A 19,324-nucleotide genomic window follows, 5' to 3' on the forward strand; every position below is an offset into this window, starting at 1 on the left:
AAGTGCTGCCCACTTTTTAATCCATCTCTCTGTTTATTACATGTTAAATACTTATTATGCTTTATCCAGACACAGACAAGGTGCAAGAATAGTGCACAGCTTTCCTTTACGCCCTTCCCTCAGATTCCCCAAATGTTACCATTTTATCACATGTGCTTTATTCCTGGCAAAGCACAGGCAAGATGCCCTTTGCCCCTAAAGCCTTCTGTGTGTTCCTCAAGAACGGGAACCTGCCTAACGGAGAACAGTGATCGAAATCAGGAAACGAACCCCCTGCACTCCGGTTTTCGGATCTGCACACCTTGTTCAGGTTTCACCGGTCGTCCCTATAACGTAGGTGAGAGCAAAAGGAAATCCCAGCTCAGCGCGCTTTTCAGCTCTCCTGTCTCTTTAGGGTCCTTGTGACCTGGAACAGTCTCTCAACCGTTACCTTTCCCGATGTTGGCCTTTGCGAGGATTACAAGACGGTCGCTGTTATAGGATGTCCCTGAGTTGGGATCTGTCTCCTGTTTCTTCTTGGTTACATGCTCGTGCATTTGTGCGGGATGGTCACCGTGGTGACCTTGTGCTCTCAGGGCGTCCCGTGGGGAGGAAAGCGATGTCACTTCGATGTCACGCTTCGATGATGGGGAAGGGGGCGTGGCCCTCTTGCAGATGACAGGTGCCAGCGCCAGCCCTGCTCCCCAGGGCTCATTGATCCTTTTAGTTGGCCTTTTAGATACGCTCTGGCAAGGCTGTGAGGGTCTTCAGCTCAGGACAGGCAGGTCTTAGAGCAGGGGAGGGGGCAGAGGGAAAGGGCCTGGGCCCCGGAGCCTTGCTAAGGGGAACCGCTCTGCAGAAGGCAGTGCCAGGGTTGCTCCTGGCATTGGGACCAAGTGGCAGGAGAGCATGGGGCGGGGGTGGGGTCTGGATTAGGGAGAGAGGCACGGACGGGAGACTGCTTGTCCCTGGCTTTGCCGAGAGGCCACCTTGCTGTCCTACCGATGACTTCCACGAGTCCCTTCTCTACCCTCCGCCTACATCAGAGCCGCTCGCTCTCTTTCTAAGCTTTGACTCGCCTCCGGCTCCATCTGTCTTTTCCGCTGGAGCCAGTGGCTTCCAGATTAAGCCCCAGAAATACCTGCTGTTAGGGTGATACCCAGCTTGACACTTCCCGTGACTCACCCTGTTTACTACCTGTTACTTATCTCCAGGTCAGATGCGATTCTTACCGTTTTGCAAATCTCTTCTCCCATTCTGTAGGTTGTCTTTTAGTTTTGTTGACTGTTTCTTTTGCTGTGCAGAAGCTTTTTATCTTAATGAAGTCCCAATAATTCATTTTTGCTTTTGTTTCCCTTGCCTTCATGGATGTATCTTGCAAGAAGTTGCGTGGCCAAGTTCAGAAAGGGTGTTGCCTGGGTTCTCCTCTAGGATTTTGATGGATTCTTGTCTCACATTTAGATCTTTCATCCATTTTGAGTTTATCTTTGTGTCTGGTGTAAGAGAATGGTCTAGTTTCATTCTTCTGCACGTGGCTGTCCAATTTTCCCAGCACCATTTATTGAAGAGACTGTTCTTTTTCCAGTGGATAGTCTTCCCTGCTTTGTCGAATATTAGTTGACCATAGATTGGAGGGGCCATTTCTGGATTCCCTATTACAGCCACTCTGGAAAACTGTGTGGAGGTTCCTCAAAGAGTTAAAAATGGATCTGCCCTACGGCCCAACAATTGCACTGCTGGGGATTTACCCCAAAGATACAGATGCAGTGAAAAACTGAGACACCTGCACCCCAGTGTTTATAGCAGCAATGGCCACAATAGCCAAACTGTGGAAGGAGCCTCGGTGTCCACTGACAGATGAATGGATAAAGAAGCTGTGGTCTCTATATACAATAGAATATTACTCAGCCATTAGAAACGACAAATACCCACCATTTGCTTCGACGTGGATGGAACTGGAGGGTCTTATGCTGAGTGAAATAAGTCAGTCGGAGAAGGACAAACATTATATGGTCTCATTCATTTGGGGAATATAAAAAATAGTGAAAGGGAATAAACAGGAAAGGAGAGAAAATAAGTGGGAAGTATCAGAAAGGGAGACAGAACATGAGAGACTCCTGACTCTGGGAAACGAAGAAGGGGTAGTGGAAGGGGAGGCGGATGGGGTGTTGGGGTGACTGGGTGACGGGCGCTGAGGGGGGCACTGGACGGGATGAGCACTGGGTGTTATGCTATATGTTGGCAAATTGAACTCCAATAATAAACAAACGAACGAACGAACTTCAGTTAGTGGAAGTTGTCCCCTTTTGCTGCTGGCTCGGAAGACTTTTTACTCTGCAGACTAAACTTATTTTTATTTTTAAAAGATTTTATTTATTTATTCATGAGAGACACAGAGAGAGAGGCAGAGACATAGGCAGAGAGAGAAGCAGGCTCCCTGCAGGGAGCCTGATGCGGAACTCGATCGCAGGACCCTGGGATCACACCCTGAGCCAAAGGCAGATGCTCAACCACTGAGCCACCCAGGCGTCCCCCTATGATTTATTTTAATAAATGATTGAAGTCTGCTTTCCCTTTTGTGCACATTTAGGGAACAGTGCATTGGCTGAAGTTGAGAAGGGGATGGTGTTCATTTTTGTCCTCTATGTCCCAGTCCCCCCATGGGCTCCTGGGCAGCCGTGGGAAAGACAGGGCAATGAGTGGCCTTCCCTCCTTGCTTGATTTCATCGTCTTTTTGCCCAGGGTTGTCTTTGGCTCATTATCAGAATGCGTCATTCCTTTTTCTTTGTTCCTCTTCCTTGCTTCACATATTTACCTTCACCTGGGCAGCTGAGGGCTGCTCGACAGACGTCATGTTGTCACGGAGATCGTGGCCACAACACGTGTGGTTCCCAAAACTCCAGCTGCCCTTCGTTGGTCTCTTCCTCATACCTTTGCACAAAACAAGAACTAATGGAGGTAATGCTACTAAAGAAGCAGGTTTTTTAAAAAAAGATTTTATTTATTTATTCATGAGAGACACAGAGACAGAGAGGCAGAGACACAGGCAGAGGGAGAAGCAGGCTCCTTGCAGGGAGCCCAATGTGGGACTCGATCCCGGGTCTCCAGGATCATGCCCTGGGCTGAAGGCGGCGCTAAACCACTGAGCCACCCAGGGATCCCCTAAAGAAGTAGGTTTATAGAGAGTTGACTCTGGGCAGAGCAGGTATGGGTGGAATTGTGTCCACTCACTGTCCCCACCCTGCCACCGGGAAGGTATGTTGGAGTCCTCACCCCTGCTACCCCAGAATGGGACCTCCCTCATAGAGAGCACCTTTATAGAAGTAATAGAGTTGAGACAAGGTTATCGGGGTGGCCCCCAATCCAGTACGACCGGAGTCCTTCAAAGGAGGAGATTGGGATGCACAGGGAGTATATTATGTGAAGGTTACGGTGATGCTCCCCAAGCCAAAGAACCACCAGATGTGGGAGATGGGCCTGGAACAGGTCCTTTCCAGAACCTTCAGAGGGAGTGTGCCCTGTGGACCCCTTGATCCCTGCCTTTCAGCCCCCAGAACTGTGTAAGGGTCCATTTCTATTGTGGAGAGTCACCCAGTTTGTGGTGCTGAGATACAGCACCGCAGGAATTAATGCAGCAGAGCATCGGGGAGCGAGCACTTGGGCAGCCCCAGTGGCTCAGCGGTTTAGCGCCGCCTTCAGCCCGGGGTGTGATCCTGGAGACCCGGGATCGAGTCCCACATCGGACTCCCTGCATGGGGCCTGCTCTTCCCTCTGCCTGTGTCTCTGCCTCTCTCTCTCTGTGTGTATCTCATGAATAAATAAATAAATAAAATCTTAAAAAAAAAATAAAAGTGAGCACTTCCCATATGCGGTGCTGTCACTGTCCTCACGGTATAGACGACCCCCCGAGGCAGGGAGGGACTGGGCGCTTTGCTCACGGCTACTCGAGCCCCACTTTGGTCAACCCTGGAACATCCGCCACTGCCTGTCCGCCTACTTCCCCGCCTGGCCCTTCCTTCCGTGGTTCTCCCTCTCAGGCTCCTTTCTGGGGCCTTCTTCGTGGCCGCATCTCTTGAGTATCTGCTTCCCCCCCAGTCCCCATCCTGTCCCCAAGCCTGAAGTAGCTCCTATCTGAATTTCTTTAGGTGGAAATTCAGACTCGTTAGCTAGGCACTGCATACTTCTCCAGCCTTTGCCCCTGACCTCATACCCTCTCCCTGGCCAGCTGGGCTGAATGTCTACACAGGCACATCTGTTGTCCCTGATGCCCGAGGCTTATTTTCACTTGGTGGGCTCCCACTCTTTCTCCCGGTGTCACCTCCCACTTGGAAGACCTCTTGGCCCCTTGGGTGTGTTTTAAATGCTGGTTTTATTGCCCCTTCTCTGTCCCACTGTTTTAAACACCCCCTGTGCTTAAGCATTAAGCGTAATATTATAACTAAGTGTAGAGGTAGAAGAGGTGAGCAGTTCTTGTGTCATTCAGAGCCGTGGATTCAGGGTTAGTGAGGAGCCCTTTGAGCCCAGAGAAGAGACTCTGGGCCCAGAGTTGGAGGGGGACCTTGTTCTGGCCCCATCATCAGGGAGCTGTGCCACCTTCGGTGCAGCCGGAGTGAAAGACTTCTCCTGGCATCTCGGAGAGCTGGTGTGAGGATCAGAAGAGCAAGGAGATGGCAAGGATTTTTTTTTCAAAGGTTGAACTTTTTTATTAAAAAAAATGGTAGGAACGAATATAATTATCTTCTTTTAAAAATCAAAGACAGGGGCAGCCTGGGTGGCTCAGCGGTTTAGCACTGCCTTCAGCCCAGGGCATGATCCTAGGGTCCTGGGATCGAGTCCCACGTTGGGCTCCCTGCATGGGGCCTGCTTCTCCCTCTGCTTGTCTCTCTCTGTCTCTTTCTTTTTTTTCTCTCTCTCATAAATAAATAGAATCTTTAAAAAAAATAAAAATAAAAAAAATAAAAATCAAAGACAAAGTCCTGCCACATTGAGAGGGGCTCTGAAGGCAATCCCAGAGTGATTCTGCATGTTGGAATTACATACGAACGGTGACCATTTGGGAGACTAGCAATCACGTGGATAAATAATACCTACTCTAGCTCGTATATAAACACACCTGATTTTCATTATGTGAGGGGGTTATATTCCATAAGCCACTGCCTTACGACACCCGAATTAGCAAATACTGGACAGTTGTTCATAGGGAAATATATAACTTCTTTTTATGTGTCTTTCTGTTGAATGACACCATATTTAACATATATTGGGGATTTGTTAATATTGAACTCATGGCCAGCAGCGCTCTAACTCATGCCTGCGGGAAACTTCTCTAACACACACATGTTCTTTGCAAGGCCCATCCCAGCCTTCTGGAGCTGAGGCACACCCGATGGTGCTTCAGCACCATGCTTGGAGCACAGTTACCCACACCAAGCACAAAAATGTGAAAAGCACTGGTACCAAACAGACCATGGGAAGGATATTTTGTTTTGATATGAGAGCTGAATCCAGAAGGTAGAGTGTCCCCACACCTCAGCTGGGATTGGGCCTTTTTGCTGACAACAGCTTCTCAAGCTGGGAAAGCCCTGCAGCTGCTGATCTGGGAGTTACAAATAAATGTTCATAAGTAGGTGGATTTGCAAATACGGAATCGGTGAATAATGAGAATCAGCTGCCTGTGTCAGGGACTAGGGTCAGATTTTCCTCAACTTAACTTTCCAGAAGATAACAGGAGCCAGTAACTAGAGAAGAACTCTGGGGTGGTAGAGAATAAAGGAGATAAAATAGGGCTCAGAAGTGAGTGGTGTGCAATGAAATACCACCTCATCCCAGTCAGAATGGCTAAAATGAACAAGTCAGGAAAGAACAGATGTTGGCGAGGATGCAGAGATGGGGAACCCTCTTTACACTGTTGGTGAAAATGCAAGCTGGTGTAGCCACTCTGGAAAACAGTATGGAGGGTCCCAAAAAGTTGAAAATAGAACTACCCTATGAGCCAGCAATTGCCTTACTGGGTATTTATCTAGAAGATACAAATGTAGTGATCTGAAGGGGCACCTGAACCCCCAAAGTTTATAGCAGCAGTGTCCACTATAGCCAAACTATGGAAAGAGCCCAGATGTCCATCAACAGATGAACAGATAAAGAAGATGTGATACAGATATATATATAAATGGAATATGACTCAGCCATCAAAAAAAAAATCTTGCCATTTGCAACGATGTGGATGGAACTAGAGGGTATTATGCTAAGTGAGATAAGTCAGTCAGGGAGAGACAGTTATATGATCTCACTCATGCGGAATATAAGAAACAAAACAGCATCATAGGGGAAGGGAGGAAAAAAATAAAACAAGATGCAATCAGAGAGGGAGACAAACCATAAGAGACTCTTTTTTTTTTTTTTTAAGATTTTATTTATTTATTCATGAGAGACACAGAAAGAGGCAGAGACACAGGCAGAGGGAGAAGCAGGCTCCATGCAGGGACCCTGATGTGGGACTCCATCCCAGGTCTCCAGGATCAGGCCCTGGGCTAAAGGCAGCACTGAACCGCTGAGCCACCAAGGCTGCCTCAAGAGACTCTTAATCATAGAAAACCAACTGAGGGTCAGTGGGGAGCAAGAGAGTGGGGGATGGGGTAACTGGGTGATGGGCATTAAGAAGGGCATGTGATGTGATGAACCCTGGGTGTTATATAAGTTATATAGTGAATCACTGACCTCAGCCTCTGAAACCACTAACACATTATATGTTAATTAATTGGATTTAAAAATTTTTTTTAAAAGGTATGATTCACGAAAAGAAAAAAGAGTAATAGGTATAATCACTCAGGTGGCATCATTTGCTTCAACGTGGATGGAACTGGAGGGTATTATGCTGAGTGAAATAAGTGAATCGGAGAAGGACAAACATATGGTCTCATTCATTTGGGGAATATAAATAATAGTGAAAGGGAATAGAAGGGAAGGGAGAAGAAATGGGTGGGAAATGTCAGAAAGGGAAACAGAACATGAAGACTCCTAACTCTGGGAAGTGAACTGGGGGTGGTGGGAGGGGAGGAGGGCGGGGGGTGGGGGTGAATGGGTGACGGGCACTGAGGGGGGCACTTGACGGGATGAGCACTGGGTGTTATTCTGTATGTTGGCAAATTGAACACCAATAAAAATAAATTTATTATTAAAAAAATAAATAAAAGTAGCCATCCTAAAAATAGATAAATAAATAGATAAATAAGTAAGTAAATAAATAAATAAATAAATAAATGGTTGTATGTAAAATTAAGTAACAGATTACGAATAGCAGGCATAAAATGAGGACAGTCAGAAAAAAATGTCCACAGTGGAGGGATACAGAAGAATAAATAAGCAGCTTCTAGGAGAATTAGGGAAGTGTGCCCCCCACCCCCACCAGAGCCATTTGGTGCAGCTGAGCCTGCTGGGGAAGTTTTAAATCCATCCCCGGGGGGAATGTGCCAGGGACTCAATTAAGGAGGAATATAAAGAGCATGGCCAGGCCAGCCCAGCTACTATGTGGGCGCCCGTATTTCTTTACATTTGTCCAGCCTCCCCTGCGTCTGTGAAATACAAAGAGAGAAATACTGTTACTTCCCCTAATTCTAACTCAAAACCAAAGAACAGGCAAGCCAAATGACCTGTGCAAAATTCTCCACGGATCCAGTGAGGAGGCTGTAATGGATGTAAGGTCACTCAGACTGGGCCCAAGCACAGCCTTTGGGATACGCTATTTACATTCATTTTCAACTTTTAGAAACTTGCCTGTTCTGGTTTTGTCCCCTGCTTAGGAAACAAGACTCGTTCTACCCCAAGTACAGCAAACCTGTCCTGCTCCTAAATCTAATTGCTGGGACCTTCCAAATAGCTTTCTGAGATTTATGGTGCTACTCACCAAACATCATCATCATGTCTAAAGGTAAAAAAAAAAAAAAAAAGTTTCATTATTATGAGCAGTGAAATCACTCTATAATTTTCCAATTAACTGACTGCAGCACAAAATGCATGCCCTGAAGTCTTCATTTCGACGTTGAGCATATCCCATGTCCCTTGATCATCCTACACATTTCGGCAGTGGGCAGACACGAAGAAAGCAATCTGAAGTTGAAAGGCTGTTTACCAGGCGGGCAGGGAGGCAGCACCTGTCCGCCCCCACGGCTGTCCCTGGGCTGGGCTATGTGGGGCCTTCTGGTTGGTCAGCTTCCCTGAGTGTTTCTGAGAGCCTTTTGTTGTACAGGGGGATAGAGCAGCTAATTTGGCCAGTTCCAAGCAGGAAAGATCAAGTGTAGATTTCATATCTGACTTTCAAGTGCTGGTAAAAAGTTGCATTAAGTTATCGAATGCACTGCGATCCCCCTCCTTCATCGCCAAGTGGCTGTGTAGTTTGGGGGTTGCTTGGCATCCCAAAGAAAAGGAAACGTATTCCGTTTAGGTGCTTGAGGCAAATGGGGATTGATCCAGTTACCTTCACACTAACCTAATCCAGATGGTGTTCACTGCATAACTTTCTGGGTTTAGTACCTGATTACCAAACAAGGTGTTCATTTTCATGGGATTTTTGAAAACTTTGGTTGAAAAGCGTGAAGGAGCTCCTGCCGGACCCGTTCAGAATAAAATAGTGAGCATGATCATAAGACTATAATTCAAGGGATGCCTGGATGACTCGGCGGTTGAGGGTTGAGCATCTACCTTTGGCTCAGGGTGTGATCCTGGAGTTTCAGGATCAAGTCTCACATCAGGCTGCCTGAAGGGAGCCTGCTTCTCCCTCTGCCTATGTCTCTCTCATGAATAAATAAATAAAAAATCTTAATAAAAAAGGTTTGTAATTCAAGCCCAACACAGCATGCTTGGAATAATTTTTAATCAGTTGATTTGTACCCTTCTTTTTCTGTGTCTATATATGAAAATATGTATGTATATTATGGTATATATATATGGTAGATGTCATACATATATGCATATACAATATGGTATATTACTGTGTCGTAAATTGGGGATTAAGTTCTCCCAGGATCACTCCATCATGGCCATGGAAATTATACTTAGGAAGGCATATGAGGGGATCCTGGGGTGGCTCAGCGGTTTAGCGCCTGCCTTTGGCCCAGGGTGTGATCCTGGAGACCCGGGATCGAGTCTCACGTCGGGCTCCTGGTGTGGAGTCTGCTTCTCCCTCTGCCTGTGTCTCTGCCTGCCCCTCTCTCTCTCTGTCTGTCTTTCATAAATGAATAAATTTTTTAAAAAATCTTTTAAAAAAGGAAGGCATATGAAATTAAAGGGTTTAGGGATACTTGGGTGGCTCAGTAGTTAAGTGTCTGCCTTTGGCCCAGGGTGTGATCCTGGAGTCCCGGGATTGAGTTCCACGTCGGGCTCCCTGCAGGGAGCTTGCTTCTCCTTCTGCCTGTGTCTCTGCCTCTCTGTGTGTGTCTTTCATGAATAAATAAATAAAATCTTAAAAAAAAAAAAAGAAAGGGTTTGTTATTCTCACAGGTCCTAGAGGAGAGAGGCATGGAGGCCACACAGGGGGCCATATGGGAGGAGTGCCCAGGAAGCAGCTCAACCAACCAAGGCCTGAGAGAGAGAGCACCTGTAGGCAAGGGCCTTTACTGGGGGTTAGGTGGAAGTCACAAGCAAAGGCATGAGGCATTTTATTGGTGTGTTTGAATGTGACTAGGTCATGGTCAGGGAGCCTAAGAAGGGGAACTGGTTAGCAGGGGGCCAGCCTTATGACCCCGATCACTGCTCAGGAAAATTGAAGTTTTAAGATACAATTACATAGTGAGATGTGTAGGAACTGGGTGATGCCAGTTGCTGTAAGCATTCGTCAGAATCTGCTATTCATTCCCTTCTGACCGCCTCTTGCTCTGCTCGTCTTCCTCACTCTCTTACACATTTAAAAACAATCCCCTGCCCTCCTACTATATGTCAGATTCTTTCTGGGTGCCAGGGACAGAGTGACAAATGAAAAAAGTCTCTCTTACATTCAAAAGCAGGGAAGCTGACAGTAGATCTCTGTGCAGTGAAATACAGCAAAATCAGGCATGGGGGGGTGCATTAGGTGTGCTGCTTTGCAGAGCACCTGGGGGAGGCCTGTCTTATAAGGTTACCTGTGAACAGAGAGCAGGGTGTAGGGAGGAAGGGAAATAGATATTTGGAAGAAGATGGTTTTAGGCAAATAGAGCAGCCAAAGCAAAATCCCAAGGTCGGAGTGTTGGTGGCATTTCTAAGAAACAAGAAGACCACTGTGGCCATAGCCAAAGGGAGGATGGTAGGAGATGAGGTCATATAGGGAGAAGGGACCCTGATCACAAAATGACATTAGGTTTTTGTTTGGGAGGGAGTTGCAAAGTCATACAGTGGATTGACGTGTGTAGACAGATGCTTAGCCAGGCATGGGGATTCGAAATCCCTACACATAAATTGACACAGGGTATCTGCACAGAAAAATCCACTTAAAAATATACATAATTCTAAAGGGGAAAGTCTCGGGCTTGATGAATCACAGGGTAGGTGTGCAGATAGAGAAAACAAGGATGTATTAGGAGAAAGGTAACAAGATAGAAGATGCTTTGGGTTAGTGACTCCCAGCAAACTAGCATTGGATACAAGAATTCCAAGTCCTGGGGGCAATGGGAAAGTCTCCATATGCCTGGCAGCTGGTCACTGGGTGCCATCTGGCATCCCTGAAAGATACAGGATATTCATTTCTCAAGGCGGAAAAGTCACAGCCAGGGGACATTGTCACTTTACTCCACAAAGGTTCCCAGTCAGTTTCCAAGGTTAGATTTTCCATATGATTAGAAGTTTGAGAGTATTTTAATCAGTACACTTTGGGGTTCCTTTAAATGCTCTTGGAACAATGCAAACATGGGAAGTTTGTAGGTTTGATGCTTTTGGAAATAGCATTTTTATTTGGTTTTAAGAAAACCAAGCAGTTTTGTTCTCAAAGGGAATGGCTGACTTTGTTGAGAAAAAGTGGTCAGAAACTGGATTTCAGGAATTTGTAGGCTGAAAAGTGGCTTATCAGAAGCCAGCAAACTTAACCCAAATTAGCACTTAGCTGGTTCTTTTCGGGGATCGTTGTACTCATTTCTGTGAAAAATGCTTCCATGGCACCCTGAAACCTGAGGACAAATGATTGATGGCAGAATCCCCCCCATGGTGGAGATTAGCCCCTCTTTGGGGGCCATTTTTTAAAAAGATTTTTCTTATTTATTCATGAGAGATATACACAGAGGGAGGCGGAGACACAGGCAGTGGGAGAAGCAGGCTCCCTGCGGGGAGCCTGATGCGGGATTCGATCCCAGGACCCCAGGATCACAACCTGAGCTGGAGGCAGACGCTCAACCACTGAGCCACACAAGCATTCCATGGGGGAGGCAATTTCATAGAATATGAAAACAAACATCATCTACTCTTTTATCAGATGTCTTTGTCCCAAGGCCAAACCAAGGCAAAGCTGGAAAGAGGTGGAGTATTTGGAGTATTTCTTGTCCTTGCCTTCTCTGGGGCTCTCTCCTCCAGAGATTGGTCTGCCAATCTATTTTCCTTCTAATACACTCTCTCCTCAGGGAAGAAAAACAACCTGCCAGCCACCATATAAGGTGCCCTACTTAATGCTATTTCTAATCCCTTGCATGTCAACCCTCTCAAAAAGTAAGCGTGTCTCTGGTTTTACAGATGAGATCTAAAGAGGCTATACTCCACTTCCCCAAAGAAGCATCTGATCTGAGTGGGCCCAGAGCCTGATTTCCCCATGTCATAGCCCATGGCCACCACCTCTGTGTTTTGGCACTTCTGACCCAAGGTCAACACTCTCTGGAGTGAAGAACACTCGCCATCCAGTGTGTTGACAGCCCCACGCCCTCTCCCCCATCCATCAGTGTACAGAACCAAGTATATCGCCTGCCTGAGAACCTTCTTGTCTCTGCTTTCCACTTTTGCTAATGGAGTTTTAAGAAAGTCAGTGATGTTGCGGAGACTGATGACTAATTAATGAGGCCTCTAATCCCTTTTAACGCATTAGTAATTTAACTCACTTTAATTGCAGCAAGGTCTTAACTCAAATAAATGACTCCCGGATGAGAACTGAAAGTCCTGTGGAATGGCGTCAACAATACGCATCACAAACCAACGCAGTATGTTTGGTGAAAATTGAGGTACTTCTCAAAGTCCTGGCAGATTTCTACTCAACATGAGTACTGATTGAGAGAATGCTGGAGTACTTGGGTAGGCTAGCTGCTGAAACAAACGACTCCCAAATCTTAGGGGGAATAACAGAATAAAGGATGGGTTCTTGCTCATGCCGTGACCCAGTGTAATTGTAAAGCGAGAGGCTGTGTTCCATGCAGTCATTCAGGGACCCAGGTTCCCTCCATCTTGTGCCTTCCCCATCTTTTCCGGATTCTCAGAGCTGTCCATGTCCCTTCTGTCTTCCACATGTGACAGCAGATGGGGAGAGAGAGGGAGTGGAGGATCACATGGAATCTCTAGAGCCAGATCTGAAAGTGGCAAACATCACTTCTGCCCTGTTTTCATTGGCCAGAACTTTCTACTGGCCCACATGATTGTAAGGGGGAGTGGGAAATACACCCCTCCCACGTGCTCAGAAGACAATGTATGGTCCCTACTCCATCGAGACTCCCAGTTCACCTTCTGTCCTCCTCTGGTCTGTTCTGGGACCAGGACCAGTTCATCACTCAAAATCAGAGAGCTACCGTTGGTCCTCCCTAGCCTCGCGATTCCCCATCAAACATCCAACACACACACACCGATGGCTCTTGTTCTCTCCATAATTAAACTCCAGGTTCGACTTTTTTGGGCCAAACCTGGCCCTAGAGAAAAGACCTAAACTGACCTCATTCAGAGATCTGAATGCCCTTGGGTGTGTGGTGCCCAGTCATGAGCCCTTCATCCATTGTGGGGCCTTTCCTGCTCTCTTAGAAACACTGACTCATTGCCCTAGAGCCACACGGGCTGCCCCCTGCTCCTGCTTTTGCCAATTCTCTAAACACACTCCCAAACACAAAAGAAAAAAAATGCTCTTCTGGAAAGGAACTTCAAACATGTAGAAACACCTTTGAGTATTTGTGAATAAAAGGGTGTAGTCTCTTATCAAAAGCATTAATGCACCGGAGGGTGCTGTCCCATTATATAAGCAGGGGAGGGTAGAGGGCAACAGAATTCTACTCTCTTCCCAGAAGGAAGATGGGGAAATTGGAAATTGGCCCCCGGTGATTAGAGGACTTTAGCACTCGGATGTGAGGCCAGCAACTGATGTACTTATATCCTGTGCCTCAAGTGACTCAGGCAGCATCAGCCCTTGGGAAACCTGGACTCTCATGGAGGGCTCTGCCTTCAGAAAAGGAAGGAGGAAGAATTCGCAGCTTGTTTGGCCTGTTCTAAATATTGGCAATGTTGTAAGCCTTAATTATTTTTTAAAAGATTAAAAAAAAAATAATCTCTGCACCTAACGTGGGGCCCGAACTTACAGCCCTGAGATCAAGAGTCTTGTGCTCCACTGACTGAGCCAGCCAGGTACCCGGTAAACTTTAATTATTAAAAAAAAGGAAAGGAAAGGAAAGGAAAGGAAGAGAAGGAGAGAGGAAGAGGAAGAAAGGAAGGGACAGAGGGAGGAAGGAAGACAGGCAAGAGGGAAGGTGTTCTTTTCCCCTCAGGCTGAGCAGTGACAGTTCTGGACCTCGAGGGTGGCCACCAGGCTGTGTACTTGTCTCTGAGTTGATGGTAAGACCATCAACTGTACTTAGAGCATCATCAGTGCTTAGAGCAGACAGGACTGACCGGGAATGTGGTTTGATTTGCCAGCGACCAAAGAGCTCTGGGGAGATTTGTGTTCTTCGGGGTTGACAGTACAATAGCCATCCCCTTGACGGGTGCTGTGGGTTATGGCTGATAAAGATGCTGATAAAGATATTGTCTGATCTTCACCGTAAAGCATGAGGACACCAATGCTGAGAGGTGATGGGCACAGTCACACACCTTACATCCCACTGGGAACCCTGCTCTGGGGTGTTTACTCCTCTGCTGCATGCTCCTTCTCCCTGTCCCCCAATACTGCATGATGAGGATTCTGAAGCCATATGGGATCCTGAAATCGGTCAAGTTAAACACAGCTGTCAGCCCTGACTGTGGTTTATGAAACTCTAGATGTTTCCTCAAGAATGATGTGCTTGGGGGCACCCAGGTGGTGCAGTTATTGAAGCGTCTGACGGTTTCGGCTCAGGTTGTGATCTCAGGGTCATGATCTCAGGGTCTTCAGATGGAGCCCCGCATCAGGCTCCAAGTTCAGTACAGAGTCTGCTTTGGATTCTCGCTCTCTCTCTTCCTCTGCCCGTCCAGCTTGTGTGCTCTCTCAGTCTCCCTAAAATAAATCAATAAATCTTTAAAAAGAAAAAAAAAAGAATGGTGTGCTTAACAATAACCCTCAGATGATTCATGCAAGAGAAAAAAAGGGAGGGCTGGTCAATTCTGTGTGACAATTGCAGTCGCTGCAGCATTGGCGTATCTGTGGCTCTGGGAAGCCCTGCAGGGAAAGATCTGTGTTCGCCTTGTTTTAACCCATACACCCCAAGCTCATTTTGCTATAACACCTCCTTTCTCCCCCTGTGTAATGTTTGTTCCTCTCCTAGAACACTTTGGAGCACACCCATGATTCCTTGAAAAATTAGTCATTTGCATTCTGGTCATTCTCTGGTCCCTGGAATCTTTTCTGGATAAATGGGGTTTCCGTATAAAAGTGACTGGGGTGAGAATCTCACTCAAGTCAGAATGAGTGACTTGCCCTCGTCTTTCTGAACACAGAGGAGAACTCCTGCCCCTCTAAGGGGCCCCTTCCCCATGAGTTATCCTTTTATTTTTTTCTTTTTTTTTTTTTCTTTTTTTTTTTTTAATTAATTTATTTGTGATAGTCACAGAGAGAGAGAGGGAGAGAGAGAGGCAGAGACACAGGCAGAGGGAGAAGCAGGCTCCATGCACCGGGAGCCCGACATGGGATTCGATCCCGGGTCTCCAGGATCGCGCCCTGGGCCAAAGGCAGGCGCCAAACCGCTGCGCCACCCAGGGATCCCGAGTTATCCTTTTAAAAAAAGGAAATATAAAAGCCTTTATCTAAACTACTCTAAGATTTGCCCAACCCAGCCAGGCCTTTCCAGATGATCCTTTGAGGAACTGATTTCTTAACAGTTTGCTCTTCTACCTTCTTTCAGGGCAGTAAATATTTGCCCACACACATAGAGCTGGCCCCAGAGTTCTGGCTGAGTGTATTAAGAAATAAAGTATTTTTGACTGATCCAGCGTGATGGGGTATTTGATTTAGAGAGAACCATTAACATAAAGCTGCATTGGTGGTCTCTGTTTAAAAGGGATCTCATTTGGATCAGCCAAGAAACCAAGGTGTGGAGAAGCTGAGCGCTATCGTCTGAATGTTAGAGTTCCTCCAAAATTCATATGTTGAAATCCTAGGCCCCAAAGGTGATGGCATTAGGAGGTAGGGCCCCTGGGAGGTGATTAGGTCAGTAGGGTGGACTCTTCATGAATGAGATTCCCTACCCTCATGAATGTTTTATAAAAGAGATGCCACAGAGTTCTGTAGCCCCTTTCACCATGTGAGGACGCAGCAAGATGGCGCCAGCTCTGAACCAGGAAGAGGGACCTAACTAAAATCCAACCACGTTGGTACCTTGATCTTCGGCCTCCAGCCTCCAGAACTGTGAGAAATGAATTTCTGTTGTTTATAGGCCATCTGAGCTGCCATGTTTGGCTATAACAGCCTGAATGGGCTAAATGTGATGTATTGACTCTACACAGCACAATGGAAAGAGCGCGCCCACTCAGTGGGGAAGCCGGATGGCACATTGGAAAGGGCATTAGATGGGGAGTGGGTCATCTGTCATCTGCCCCTTGTTCAACCTTGGCAGCAGGCTCCTGCTCCATCCCAGTTCCTACCTTTATCCTGGGAGATGCCTGTTCAGAGGGCCCCCTCGTTTCCAGCAACCTTCCCTCCCACCCACTTCTCACACCCTCTTCCATGGCCGCCTCTTGGACATTTCCATCATCTGCAACTGCCCCACCTCAGAATCATGTGGGGTGCAACCTCCTGCCTCTCCAGCCTGCCAGTGTGGTTGCACCCATTCTGACCTTGTTGGATCTCAGCAGACCTCTATTTTCTTGGGCCTCCCTATGCTCATTTCCTAGTTTGGAGCCCACGTTCCCAACATTGCAAGCATCCTCTTGCTAATGCCCACTTTTGAATGTGTAAGAAACATAATTTACATGCAACTTAAGGCTCATCTGCATATGTATTTATAGACACACACGCATACATAGGTCTCCCCTAGCTTGAACTTAATCACAGTTATTTAAAAATCTGACCCTGGACATGAGTTCTTATAACTTCAGCCCTGTGTCTCTCCTCATCTTTGCCAAGTTGTTGCAAGAGTCATCTGTATAAACTGTGTTGTTTCCTATGGCTGCTGTAACAAATCATCACACGCTTGGTGGCTTAAAACAGCACAGATTTATTTTCTTACGGCTCTGGAAATCGGAGGTCTAAAATCGAGGTGTCGGCAATGCTTCATTCTTCTGGAGGCTTCAGGGCACAATCTGCTTCCTCACCTGTTCCAGTCTCTAAAAACCACCTACATTCTTTAGCTTGTGGCTGCATCATTCCGATCTCTGGTTCCACCGCCGCATCTTTTATTGACATTGACCTTCTTCTGAGGACCTTGGTGATTATATGGAGCCTTTCAGATCCTCCAGGGTCGCCCCCCCCCCCCATCTCCAGATTGCTGACTTAATCACATCCCTAAAGTCCCTTTTACGATGTAAAGGAACATGTTCCCAGGCTCTGGGTATGGGGACCTGGGACATCACTGGGAGTGGAGGGTACTCTTCTGTCTACCACAGGAACCATCTGGGATTTCCTCCAATTCCACTTAGTTTTCAACCTTTTCCAAACTGGCTAGTGTCCCCACTCACCATCTCAATTGCCTCTTGAAAAGGTCCTTGACGTCCTCCGTGTTGCTGAAAACCATGAGTAGTTCTGATTTGTCCTTCCTCCTGACCTCGTAGCAGCTTCTGACATCGTGGGCCAATCAGAATGAGATGTGGGAAGCACCTGTGCAGAACCCTGAGGTGTGAAGGCCAGTGTCTGTCCTCACGAGCATCTCCTGCTGTCACTCTGGAGTAGCATCTAGTGTAGATGCAGTTGGCTGTAGATCGTAGTATCCAACCACTGCCCTTGTCCTGTCCATCCTCCATAGGCTCCATGATGTCTAGACTTTCCTCACTGGTTTAAAAGCATTGGTCAGATAACTGTAGGTAAATGTTTTTTTTAAACAAACAGTTTTATTTACCCACAAAAAAGCACACCTATCACGAATGTGTAGCTGGGTGAACTTTCACAAAGTAAAACATGTATCCATCCTTCAGCTCAAGAAAAGAGCTTTGGCCAGCTCACCCACATGTCCCCTCTCTGTCACTAACCCCTCTCCTTCCAAAGGTAACACTGTTCTGGGGAAGCCCAGGTGGTTTTAATCTTTTTTCTTTTAAACATACTTTGGTTTGTACAAAAGGTTTAGGTACACGACAAAATTGAGGGGAAGATACAGAGTGTTCCCAAATATCCCTAGTCCCTATGCAAGCCCAGCCTCCCGCCTCATCAACATTCCCTGTCGGAGTGGTAAATGTGTTACACTGATGAACCTACATTGACACATCACGATATGGACCAAAGTCCATAGTTTACTCTGGATTCGCTCTGGTGTTTTGTGTTCTGTAGGTTTTGACAATGTGTTGTGACTTTGTCCATCACTAGAGTGTCACGCAGAGAAGTTTTATTGCCCTGAGATCCTCCATGCCCCACCCTGCTCATTCCTCCATTCCCCCAAACCTCTGACAACTACTGGTCTTTTTTTTACCATCACCATAGTTTTGCCTTTTCCAGGTTATCATGTTGTTGGGATCATATAGTCTGCTGCGTTTTCGGATTGGCTTCTTTTACTTAATAATATGCATTTACATCTCCTCTGTCCTTTTTTAAAAATACTTTATTCATGAGAGACATGGAGAGAGAGAGAGAGGCAGAGACATAGGCAGAGGGAGAAGCAGGCCCCATGGAGGGAGCCCCATGTGGGACTCGATCCTGGGACTCCAGAATCACACCCTGGGCCGAAGGCAGATGCTTAACCACTGAGCCACCCAGGTGTCCCTCCTCTATGTCTTTCTGCAGCTTTATAGCTCATTTCATTTTAGTGCTGAATAATCTTCCATTGCCTGCACATAGGCATAAGTTTTTGAAGAAGGAATTGGATTGACTCCAGAGCAGATTTTACTGCTGGAGTATCTTCTCCATACCTCGTAGGGTTAGAACTGACACACTGGGAGGGGCTCCCTTTTCCCCTCAAAGTATAGAAGGGCCCAGAAGGCCTCTAGAAGCCATTCTCTGCATTGAGCTTCTGCCTCGAGAACATGGCTCTCAGTATGGCATGCAGCGTGGCTCAGGCCACTGCAATGCACTCATGTCATGTTTTGATGTAAATGGTCCTACGGACTTCAAGTTCTGTTTATAGGGGATAGATGGACTACATGACAGAGAGAAGAAAGGTCATGGCCCAAGCAGCAGAAGTTTCCTTCCCCACTCATGTAACAGTTTGTGGAGAAGGCTCCTTGAAGCTTCTCCAGGAATCTGGGACCCAGGCCCCTTCTGTCTTGTGCCTCCAACACTCCCACAACCTTCTCGCTTCCCTCATCTAACTAGAGGACACATGGACTGCTGGACAAGCCATTAGTACCAGGATTAATTTAACATTTTAGTCAGCTGGTCATCCAGCGTGGTCCTGGGGAATGATGTGCTGATGGGCAAGAAAGGTTTTGTTTGCCTTTTTTTTTTTTTTTTTTTAAAGATTTTTAAGTGTATTTATTCACGAAAGACACACAGAGAGAGGCAGAGACACAGGCAGAGAGAGAAGCAGGCTCCCTGCAGGGAGCCCGACATGGGACTCAATCCTGGGATTCCAGGATCAGGCCCTGGGCCGAAGGCAGGTGCTTAACTGCTGAGCCACCCAGGCGTCCTGGCAAGAAAGTTTTAGTGATGAGTTTGAAGAGCTACAAGGTGGGGGTACCAGCCTGGGGAGCTTCGGGGTGGGTGCCAGCCGAGGGCAGCATCAGGGTGACCCTGAATTTGGGGTGTGGCTCATAACGGGGAGCTGAGATCCCACAAAGGACGTTGGAGCTTTCACAACTCATGGCTTCATTGGGGTCTGCCCAATAAAGATGTTGACCTGTGGCTCTTGGACCACCGAGGGGGGCAGTCTCTGCCCGG

The 19,324-nt window shown here is 46.9% G+C and overlaps 1 protein-coding gene across 12 annotated transcripts in view; it reads left to right on the forward strand.

Moving 5' to 3' along the window:
* EVA1C (eva-1 homolog C) overlaps nucleotides 1-19,324 on the forward strand; it is a 79,615-nt gene that overhangs the window by 16,770 nt on the left and 43,521 nt on the right. Inside the window, exon 1 of one of the 12 annotated variants that reach the window (XM_072806765.1) lies at nucleotides 7,807-7,906. The exons of the other annotated variants lie outside the window; for them this stretch is intronic. Coding sequence (XP_072662866.1) covers nucleotides 7,897-7,906 — 10 coding nt within the window. The 5' untranslated portion in view covers nucleotides 7,807-7,896. Of the gene's footprint in view, nucleotides 1-7,806; nucleotides 7,907-19,324 lie in introns of those variants that run through there. 12 annotated transcript variants of the gene reach the window in all.

This window comes from Canis lupus, chromosome 30 (assembly GCF_048164855.1).
Source record: "Canis lupus baileyi chromosome 30, mCanLup2.hap1, whole genome shotgun sequence".
NCBI classification, from domain to species: domain Eukaryota; kingdom Metazoa; phylum Chordata; class Mammalia; order Carnivora; family Canidae; genus Canis; species Canis lupus.